Source organism: Pterocles gutturalis, unplaced genomic scaffold, assembly GCF_000699245.1.
Source record: "Pterocles gutturalis isolate BGI_N339 unplaced genomic scaffold, ASM69924v1 scaffold17679, whole genome shotgun sequence".
In the NCBI taxonomy this organism is placed as follows: Eukaryota; Metazoa; Chordata; class Aves; order Pterocliformes; family Pteroclidae; genus Pterocles; species Pterocles gutturalis.
Window position 1 is genome coordinate 1 of NW_010136162.1, and position 11,758 is coordinate 11,758.

The following is an 11,758-nucleotide window of genomic DNA, read 5'->3' on the forward strand; positions in this document are numbered from 1 at the left end:
CCCAAACCATTCTATGTTTCTATGATTTCTCTTTTTTAATAACCATTAATGTTGTTGGTATTTATTTCTAGCTATTCACAAAGAGAAACCTGAAAAGCCAGAAAAACATGAAAAGAAAGCACCTTCTAAAGGTAATGCAGATTATTATTACGTGTTCTACAATTTTACATTTTTAGTGCTTCTATAGGTTGTAAGAGTGTGGAGAGGAACATTTAAAGTATAAAGTTCTTCTAGTCCACTAGAAGATACACTAGTCTTCTAGTGTATGCAAGAGTGTTTACTAACTCACCGTCTGGGTCTTCCATCACATCCAAAAATAGATTTTCATTTTCTTTATTGTTTTGCAATAACATTTTCATTTTAGTACATGATTTGTACTGTCCTCCATGGCAGAAGTGGCTTTGGTTAAGATTCACATTTCTAATTTTCATATATATTCTGAAGCAATATTGTGTATGAGGTAATTTTCAGTATTCTTTTGACTGATAATTACATCTTTAGTCATGATTTAGACAGGGGGATTTAAAAATCCAATCAGCCTGCCCTGTTATGCCATTTTTTAAAGACTAACATTTATTATTGCTTAGCATTTGAATGTTTTTGCTCTGAAGTTTTCTTTTTTTTTTTTTTTTCCCCCCACTTGTGTTACTTTTTGGAAGCCAGATATTACTATCATTAAGTTAGGTTTCAGTTTTTGTCTCTTCTTACTTTTACTCAGTTAACTCTTGAAAAAAATACTCTGCAATATATCTTAATATCAGTCGCTTATGGCATTCACATTAATCTCATGATGATATGCTACATTAGTTAATTAGGTTTAATTTCAATTTGTTCAGACAATATAGATTGAAATGTACAAAACAGTCTTTATTGGTCTTTACATTAAAGAGAAATGTGAAAACAGAAAGTGGGAGTGAAGAAAGAGAAAATGTGGAATGAAGACTTAAAGCCTTAAAAAGACTTTGATAGGTAGCTGTTGTCCAGTCACTCTTTAAAAGCAATATTTAGTCATATTTTCTACTTTCTGTGTATAAATTGAAAGTGTAGGATTTTTTCATAAAATTAAATCACACTGGAGTAACCCAGAGAAAATAAATGCACACAGTGCCTGTGTAGATTTGAAAAACAAATAACTTCCAAGATATTCCTGATGAGCAGCCAACATATTTACCCATTTATCTTCTGATAGCTAACCAAATAATCACTTAGAGCTCTAATGTGTTTAATGGCAGCCATGACTCCAGTCACTGGCTGGAAAATTTTATGAAGAATTTGGTCACTTTGTAGCTAGGGAGATATGCTCCTGCAGTATGACATATAGACATGCTGCCCTCTCTTGAACAGTTTCCATGCCATGCAAGTCCCCTTGGGTGGACTCAGTGCACTAGGATGCTCATTGCCTTCAGTGTTTCCTAAGGCACGTTTATGCCGGCAGCATGATGTGCTTCATTGTCAGGTTCTCCTCCCTTTTGTTGGGGGTCTGCTCTAAACTGGATCAGCTACCAGCAATGCTGAGGGGCCATTTCACCCACTTGCAATCCCTAGAAAGTGAGGATGCTCAGGTCCAGGCCAGCTTCAGGGAACAGAACTGAAAATCAGGTGGCTGCTTCCCTCACAGTCAGGAGATCTTCTCTACACTCAATAAAAAGACTTAGGTTGCATCTTCAGCCCCTGTCAAAGGCTCCAGAAAACTTCAGTGATATAAATGCTATTTGAACATGTCATCTAATAAACAGCTATCTCGAAAAAAGAAAAAACAAGTATAAACATCAGTCATGGCTCATATGCAGCAATTCCAAGCTGGTATTCAGTTAGAGAGAATGTTGTTGTTATGTAGTTATCACTTAAAGAAAGAAGTGTAATCCAAGGCTGCTTTGTTCCAGCAATATGTCTGGATGGCAACCAAGAGAGGAAAGATAGAAGTCTCCACATAATATTTTGACAGCCTTTCTGGGACATAGTAGTGTGTGTGTTTGCATAGTGTATCCTGTGCAGACATGAACTCACTCAAGCTGGGCTCTGAAGTGAGCTCCATGCTCGTGACTGTGTTTGTATGACAGTGAGCTCAAGCTAAGAAAAATTCTTTTCTGTAAGATGAATGTAGCCACATGGCTTCCTGTTATCTGGAGCACAAGAAGATCAAGACTGTATCTGCTAGGAACTTGAGCAGAGCAAGTTTGTGTCATCTGGAATTTGCAGTATAAACATTCCCTACAAAGCTTCAGATCTGTGCGACTGCCTTGTCTTTTGATTAGGTGAGCCTCAACAGATATTTTGAAGCTTTTTACCCCAGTGTGTGAACCTGACAAAAAGAAGCTAGATTTTTGCAAACTGAAAAACTGGGATCTTGAAGAAATATGACATTGCCAGGGATGTTGTTGTGTTTTAGCAATAATTTCTCATTCTTTGCCATTCTTTTTTCCTAATATGCAATTGTACTCATTTCTAGCAATTCAGAAAGGCAAACCTGAAAGACATGAAAAAGATGAAAAGAAATCTCCTCTCAAAGGTATTTATTTATACTACATTTTTTACCAGAATTTACATTAATATTCATAAACTTTATTTTATTGGAGCAGAGAATATAATGCATATGAAAAATCTGCATGACACTATAATGAAATTAAAACAAAATTTGAATTAAAATGTCTTTAGAACATCTAGGGGTTGTTTGTATGTATTATCACTTTTAAGATATGTTGAAATTTCAAAGATGCAAATTAAAGGTATGAACGACCATTTCCCTGAAAAAGAATTAGGCCTACCCTTAAGTGGTTTGACGTACACATTTTCGCTATAACTAGTTAAGAAAATTCTTTCTTCACTAACCAGCAATATATTTGGTCATGCCATGGCTTTTTTGAAAGTAGGAATTGTCCCCTAAAAAAACATCTGTATTAGAATGTATTAGAATTCTTTGGTTTACATATTGATAAAATCAGTCTAGTCAGATCAGTGGCTCAATGGAAACAGATGTAGAGTGTCTTAGAGAAGACAAGGATCTTGTAGCGTTCAAATTTTGCCTCAAGTATGGAGACCTTCAGAACTATGAAGAAAACAGAAGTGTGAACATCACACTGGACAGATCAGTTTAAAAGTTATTCAGTGGCATTTTAAACTACCATTGGATTTTCCACTGAAGTGAACTAGAAATACACATCTTGTCACCACTCATGTCTCAGATGAGAAAAAGCTGCTGATACATATGAGCAGAAGGAATACTCCTGGTCGCACCAACCTCTGTGTACCTTCAGCCACTGATATTTACAATTCAGTAATCCTGCTCAGAAACCTTCTCAGTCTGCTGCAGGGTGCATCATGGTCTGTCTCAGACTAGTCTTTCAGCTCAGGGAACTGATACAGAGGGAGACTCAAGAAATCAAGAGTTCTTGGCAGACACCTAGAATTGGTGCATAAAAGCGATCCTTACAAATAGCCATATTTTAAATCAACGACCCTTACAGAGTTTAGCTCTGATCTCTGAAGTCTAAAATTATCCAGATTTAGCCTGGAAGTGCCTTGTATATTTGTTTGCTTCATGAACAACATTTGTCTCCCTAGTTTATACCATAAAATCTAACATATTGTCGTTACAAACATTGACTATTATTTGCCACAGGCTACTATCAGCCAAATACTTGGTACAAGACTGAAGACAAAACATGCTTGCATCTCATATTTCTGTCCATCTGTCTGTCTGGTTTAGAGGGGTTATAGCTTTCGTCAGACCTGAACAAGATGTTAATGATGAAGAAATACTCATTAGTAATAGCACAAGATAAAATAGATGGTATTAAGTCTTATTCTAGGGGGAAAGAATGACACTGAAACCTTTTTCTCTATTGCCTGCAGAGGAGAAGAAAGTAAAGAGCACTAAAGTGGAAGCAAAAGTTAAAAAGGAAGTGATGAAGGATGGAAAAGGAGAAGCAAAGACTGCTGAGAAGGTCAAGCAGGCAGAAACTAAAACAACAGAAGTTGGGTTAATAAAGGCCAAACCGAAAGTTAAAGAGGAGAAAGCTCTTCAGACTGTAACTAAATCGGAAAAGAAAGGTAAACAAAACCAAGAGGAAAAAGATGAAGATCTTGATAAGGTAGTGGGGAAGAAGCAGAGAGAATGGAGCTAAAGCTGGCAAAGACCAAAGTCCACCCATGAAAAGGAAAAGTGCAGTACAAATAAATTCCAGATGAATCTCAGACCCCTAGAAGGAGGCTATCAAGAATAAAATAAGTTTAATCTAAATAACCAGAATGTTCTGTTTGTCATGGCTAAAAATTCATTTTAGTTTAAATTCCTCTTTACCAGGGACCAATTTCTCTTAAAATAGGTCTGAGTCATTTGCTCAGTAGAATATTATGTAGTGTGTTGCTAGTAAAGTGTTTTTGGAAAATACAGACTGTCCAGTGACGTGTCGGGAATAGTGTTTTGTTTCTACACCTGCATATTTCCTCAGTAACAATAAGGAAAGTAGCAGGAGAGGAAAGGGAATGTAAGAATTGCTATTACATCAGGTTATATGAGGCATTATCAAGTTGTCGAGCATTATATGATTTAATGATATACCTGCCTGAGGTAACTTGATATGAACAGCTTCCAAATTTCTCCTAAAAAGGAAAGAAATGCCATTACTCCGGTCAAAGGAAGAAATTAAGTGATAAAACAAAGAATCAACATGCACCAACATGAAATGGATATGTTAACTATATATTCCTCTTTGTCAGAGCCAGCCTGAGTTCTTCTACCCCCAAGTTGCACTGACTGGTTCCCTGCTTTCCCTGTGGCTCTTCCATGGCATTAGGTACAATTTTGTATGAATGAAGGCAGCAGGACCTGCCTCTCTGTATGAATTGCCACACTGCAGGCACAGGATTACTCTGACATTAATAAAGGCAGCTCAGCATTGCATGGTGCACCTATCTGATCCTTTCAGCTGATAACGACAGATAAGTTGTTATGCCTGAGCATCAAAGCAGTCATCCTTGCCTGGATATCTGAATCCACATGGGATGATTCTCTCAAAATTTCACAGCCATCAGCTCTAGACCCCTTAGGAGTTGCCTACATTATATGTTTCTAGAAATATGAGAGATTTTGAGACATAGCGTCCTTTCTGACATGCATAGTGTGCTGAACCAGTATATTTTAGCATTTGTTTGTCTTCTAGTTAATTTTAGTTTTTCCTTGAAATACTGGAGCCTTTGAGGCATAAAATCAAAGCAGCATCTTTCGTGCTGGTTGCTGCGACCAGGGGGAAAGTTCAGCAAATTATTGAGCTCCTCTTGGGTGGTGCAAATCTCTTTCAGTTTTTGTCTGCTCTGACAGAATTTCAGTGCACAGTGGGATCCACTCCATACTGTTCAGGATGAGGCTTGAAAAAAGCAATGGTGTGCAGATGAGACACTTTACTCCCTGACAGCAAAATATTTTAAGAAGGGATCAGAAGATCACAGAGAGTAATAGTAATAGGGAAGAGTGGTGGGGTTTTTGTTTGGGGGTTTTTTTTGTGTGTCACTCTCCTCTCCCTGATAAATATTAGCAAAATGATCAATCTTTTGGGGGGTTTTTTTCGTGTGTGTCACTCTCCTCTCCCTTAAACTGATAAATATTAGCAAAATGATCAATCTTAACATCAAACATTAACAGATCACTTTTGTAAGTCTGGTTTAGAGTGTGACCCCAGTGACTGCACTGAACCGTGGACAGGTGAAAGTGGGAATGAGCAGCTGGAGTGGAGGAAGGAAGGAGCCTCTTCAGTTGCCCTCATCACTGGAGATAGAGCTGCACACCTTCCTTGAAAGCTGCCTTTTCAACTTTCATCCTTCTTTTTTCCACCTTAAGCTGCTGCTGCCCAGTTGGATACTTTCAGAAAATTCAGTTCTATGTTTCAGTCCCACTGTGACCCAAAGTAAGCATAATTTTGAAGCCAATATGGTTTCGCCAAGATTTCCTGATACTGCAATACTTACTTTTCCTTGCTCAAGGGAGTAGTTCTGACAGCTTTTCTGCAACAGTGTAAAAAATAGAACAGTAATCACAGTAGGCTTATCATGATGTACCTGCTGTTACATAATTCCTTACTCAAATTTAAATTTTAAAAGATAGGTCATCTCCTAGGTTAAATCAGATGAGATCCAATGACAGAAATATCTATGACTCTTTTCATCAATAAGAATCTAGTCTCAAGCTTTGACATGATTTATTAGTAGTCAGATGAATATCTGTGCCACTATTACAAAGTTGTAAGATAAAAACTGTAGTGTGAAGTTTTCTTTTTAATGGGAGAATTTAAGTTAAACTGAATTTTTAGCCATGAAGAGACATTTGGAAAAATATATTAGTTTAAAATTCTTTAGATTTCAGTCTTTGCTGATTGCTAGAATTCACATGAACTTCAATGGGATATTACTGTGCAATGCACCTTATTATGTCATATACAGTAGAAATGCTATTTTTGTTATTCAGAGTTTAACATTCTGCCTTCCTTTTTTTTTTTTTTTATAAATCCCAGTTTTCAGGGGATGAGTTACTAAAGAAATCCCATGAGATTAATACAAAATATTTATTCTCAGGTACAATCAGGACTAGAGCTTTTTAAAAATGTTTATTCAAACTACATTTCCACATAAAAAAGACCTCAAACAAAGAAGCAAACAAAAAACCCAAACCCCAACCCAACCAACCAAAAAAAGTTGTTTCCTCACACATACGCTACTACTTTTTTTTTCAGAAAATTAACGCATAGACTCAGGGCAGATGTTGCAGCCAAATTGTTTAGATTCCTTGAGGATGGAATCCAAAACTGGAGCCAGTCAGAAAGATAATTTTGAATTCCTGAATATGAAAGTGTAAACTGTTGTGACTAGTCATAGTGTTTGTAGCTACAGCCCTCTGTATGTCCTGAAAGGTTTGCCTCAGATCCTACAGTATGGACTAGTATTACCCTCACCATCTCAGTAACAGGAAATAGCTGGATGGGCTGCTATCGACTAGTAGAAACAATTGGCTATTTGCTGAGGTTGTAAACCCTTTCTTAGTTTCTGCAACTCCATAGGAAGTCATGACTTGAAAGCTGTTGCTCTCTACCAGAGGACTTCTGTGGCAATCAAACATAACAGAGCAGAAATCACATAAACACCTCGGCATAAACTAATACTGATTTTCCAGTGAACTATGTAAGAAAGCAAATAATACAATGAGTGTTACATATTTGGAATATTATTTTGCACTTAAATATAACACTTATGCCAATTTTTAAATTTTAAGTATTCCAAAGTCTGCATAATTTTGTTTTGAAGTTGGCAAAGAGAAAGTAAGTGGCTTTGTAGGTGAATAGGAGAGAGATGCAACAGGAGGTGAAGAGAGGAAGAGATGGAACTTCTGTAGCCTAGGAACTGTGCTAGAACAGTCTTGGACAGACGGATGAATATGCTTAACTCAAGGATAATTGGGAACTAACTTAGCTATCCAGAGTCAGCATTTGGTCATCAACATTAACTTTCAAAGCTAATGTCCCTTAGAGTCCAGTGGGGCAATGTGTTGTTTTCTGGACAGCTGAAGAATCCAGCAATAATATTGCAATTCTTTTGTACTGAGGTACAACTGGTAACTTTTCTTCGCCATTCTTAATGTTAAAAAAATTTTATTAAGGTCTTCAACTCTGCTTATGTATAGGAGAAATCAAGATAATAACATTTCTGAAATTAGAGTTTCATTTAGATTCAGAAGCCTTAATTTCTGAATAGCATAGTTTTAATATATGCAGATTTAATATATACATATATATATCTGTAAAGATTAGTGTTTGGAAAATAATTCTGTAGTTAAACGATAAAATTCTGTGGAAAATCTCATTGCTACAGGAATGTAAGTACACAGAGTTCTCTTTATATTCCCATTCACTAAATGTACATATTGACTATGCTGTTAAAACAATATTAACAAAATACTGTGATATAAAACTTTATTGAATTTTTCTATCACCTGGCTGCAACTATTCAAAATGAATCTTCAAGGACAAGAAAAAGTCCCTGGGACCTGTGGCCAGGCAGCAGTTTGCACAGTATTATGCATTCACTCAGGACCTACACCAAAACCAAGGCTGTGTGCTGCTGACCTGGGGCACACACTACACCCTGCCAGCCCAGGAGACCAATTGTCTCTTTCTGAATGTGTAAATTACTTGAAGGTCAGGAAAAAAACCCAAACGTACAAGTAATACTATCCATGAAATGTGTCTTTGCACTGCCAAGCTTTACCTTTACTTTTAAATAGAAGCAACATTTTTAATTTACCTTCTTCATTACTCTTTTTTTTCCTTTTTGTTCTGTTAGATCAATATGCATTCTGTCGATATGTGATTGACATGTTTGCGCAAGGGAATTTTTATCCAGGTACTTTCCTACATCATGAACTCTGTTCTAATACTCTTCTGTTTCCCTGAGAGTTTCTGCTCCTGTATGTATTAAAAGTGTGTTTTGTATTGTTGAGAGGTCTCACAAGTGCAACAAAGAGTGTGCAAATCATTTTAATAAAGCATAAGAGCTAATGGCTGTATTATTAAAGCTTTTAATTTTCTGTCTACAATGCATGAATTAAAATTAAGATTACTTTAAAAGTAGAGTCAATGGAAGGCTATAGAAATTGCTAAAATTTTCCATGCTTTTTTTGGCTGAGGTGCAAGAGGAAGGAGCTTATTGTTAATAGCTTATTGTTTTTTTTTCCCCAGAAATAACAAGCCTTAACCCTAGAATGCTTCAAAAATAGAACTGCAATTGTTGTACTAGGTATATGAAGTATCTTAGCTGATCTATTAGTTCTGTGCTTTATCTTCTCTCTTCCCACATCTCCATGCTCATCTGTTCTAACACAGACACTTAATTCTTAGCCAAAAAAGAAGCTAGAGCTACTGATGATGACTGAACATCGTCTCATTAAGTCGATCTACCCTGGCCTTGTTTAATGGACACACTTCCTTCTGAAATCCAGTGCAAGAGGACAAGAGAGGACATAATCCTAGGAATGATAAGCAATGATATTTATGAAAAGAGTCAATGGTTGAATATTTAAGGACACAACAAGCATTACAAGCTTTGTTTAGTCAATTATTTTCTCAAGGAGCTCTCCACTGGTACTTCTCTGAATTGGATGTATTTCTTATCTCTACCTTGTGACTTTAGTCCTCTCTTGACATTCCCAGGTCCAGTCAGAGCTGGGAAGTCCTAAGGATGTAGCTGAGAAACAGAGTTTCTCGAAATGGGGAGAGAGAGGACACAGATTTTTGCAGAGGGAAAACAAACAAGCTCTGGATTTTGGAGGGCGAGGGTTTGAATGACCTGTTCTCAAAGAGAGGCACAGAGAGATAGCAGGTTCCATTAAAAGAGAGCAAATTATATCACCTCTAGGACTTTAAAGACAGAGAGTTATAAATAGAGCGGCTGGTTTAGGCTCAGGGTGGGAAAAAGCTTAGCAAAACCTTCGAGACCTTCAGTTACGCTTTGATTTAAAAAATAACCCCCTGTACCAGGTGTGCTTCACACAGTCTCTGGCTTTACACAGCTGTACCATTAGTAAATCATAACACAAGGACTTGCAGGGAGATCTTCAAGATCTCTCCTATATTCTCCTGGCAATTGCAAGCAGCTTTGACGTATGTCAGAGCTCTTTTTTCCAGATGGCTCCCTGGGCTGTTTGATGCTCTCCCAAGTCAGAACAGACACACTGTAGGAAGGGAGTTTTGGAGAAGATTGCTTTTCAGTTTTGACCTTTCCACCTATGAGGAAACTGGTAGGAAAAATGGAAGGGAGCAGGGAGATAGAGAGGGAAGTCTATAGTGACTTGAATTTCAGAAAATAAGAGACATGACTGTCTGCTCTTGCCTCCCAGTGTTTACCTTGTGTTGTTTCAGTGTGCTGTGACAGAGTTATACTAAGAAACTGCATGTTAAACAGCTGAAAAATGTTCAATGGTCATTGGGTGGTCAACTGGCCTTGCAGGTGAACAAACAGGGTGACAGCTTAAGGCCCCAGAAAGAGGAAATAAGTCATAAAGCAACTTAAATCATCTGATTTGTAGGTGAAAAGGAAGAGGACACCTTCTTAATTCACTATCTCCAAAAGTCCACACGTAGGTCACCCTGTAAAGCAACTGCTTTTTGACCTGCGAAGTCATTTGTCAACATCTGAAGTTAAATGCTGTGAATGGTTGTTGTAATGGAGCTTGATAAATTTTTGTGGGAGGTAAAATAAAACATTGTATTCAAAATAAGCTTTAGTGAACCTCACAAGTTATGAAAGGCAGTGCTGAAATGTTGACTATGTCTCTGAGAAGCAAGGTAAAGGCCAGGTATGCTCTGTGCTCTGTATAGGAATCGATGAGGTGAGTGCCACCGAACACTGCCCTGTGCTTGTTGCTGTCTTTCTCAGGCAACATGCTCACTTCATGCTGGCCTTTGTGAACTGAATTATTACTGTGATTCATTTTCTTCAGTAGATAAATGTGAGGAAAATGCAAGCACACTAAGTCCCTTTAATAATCCTAATATCCAATTAGCTTTAAAATCTGCTATATTTTACCTTTTTATTGGTTTATATCTTTTATGGTAAATTAGATTGTCTAAACAAAGATATTTGAGTGCAATTCAGCTAAGGAATTTAATTATGGTCTCCCTGACACCACAGTACTTTCAAGCCAGGAATTGTTTCTGTCAATCCCATTTGTGATGGAGAAAAAGCACATTTTTTTACCTTCACACAGGTATATTGGCTTTTGTAAAATGGTTTACACCAAATAGCAATTTTTGTCTGCTTGAGTTTATAATAACAGTGTCCCACTCATTAGATTAATTAGGCACAATATATGGATTTATAAAATCAGTAGTAACAAAACCATTCAATATTTATCCTTTGATAGTATTTTTTGAATATTTGCATTACTGAAAAATTCATATTAATTACTGCCAACATCAGATTGTTTTAGGTTTATATACATTTTATGCAAGAATTTATAGAAAAGTAGACCATTTAAGATGGCATTTTATAGAGATCAAATAATGAAAAGTAAAATTCAGATCCTAGGGTTTCTTTAATTAGATACACTTTTCAAAATACATCCATTAATCAATTTCAACAGTTGCCTGAACAATCTGTTGTGGTCATGTAATGCTCTTTTGTTGATTTTAATAAATGAGACTGAAATGTTGTTCATTTACTCAAAGTTTTGTCATATAACTGCAGTCTTATCTTTAAAAAATGAATGAAATGTACGTAAACTAAACACATCAAATTCATGGGAAGCCATAGAAAGGAGAATTCTTGCTAAGCTGCTTCATGAAGCATTAGCTAGTTTTCTTGGTTTTCTGGACAGCATTTGTCCCTGATACTGAGTAGTTTTATGCCAATCCTCCTGTAAACCACAATAATTATGTCAATATTAGTATCAATTAACTTCAGAGACTTCTATTTTACTTTTCCTAAAAGTATCTGTGGTTCTCAGCCCTTTACAATAGACATCAGTGCAGTTTTAGACATAAACTCAAACAGGTTTTACTAAACCATAAATCCATCTCATGAATATCATGACTGCAACAGCAACCTACCCTGGATTCTACTGAGACACTTATAGATAGTCCTCTTGAGCTCTACTGTATACAGAATAATAAAATTGTTTTCTGATTTTGTCCGATGAAGTAAGGAGCATGAGAATATTTTTTACTTTCTGTCTAACATATGTATGATAAGTGACAATTTCTCAGAGGGACTGCTG

General features: G+C 36.6%; 1 protein-coding gene across 1 annotated transcript in view; it reads left to right on the forward strand.

Moving 5' to 3' along the window:
- Positions 1–71: 71 nt before the first annotated feature.
- Positions 72–11,758, forward strand: part of LOC104468177 (triadin-like) — a gene marked incomplete at both ends in the record, with an annotated part of 38,393 nt that continues 26,706 nt past the window's right edge. Inside the window, 4 exons of the mRNA XM_010082215.1 lie at positions 72–131; positions 2,450–2,509; positions 3,853–4,050; positions 8,329–8,388. Coding sequence (XP_010080517.1) covers positions 72–131; positions 2,450–2,509; positions 3,853–4,050; positions 8,329–8,388 — 378 coding nt within the window. The remainder of the gene's footprint in view (positions 132–2,449; positions 2,510–3,852; positions 4,051–8,328; positions 8,389–11,758) is intronic.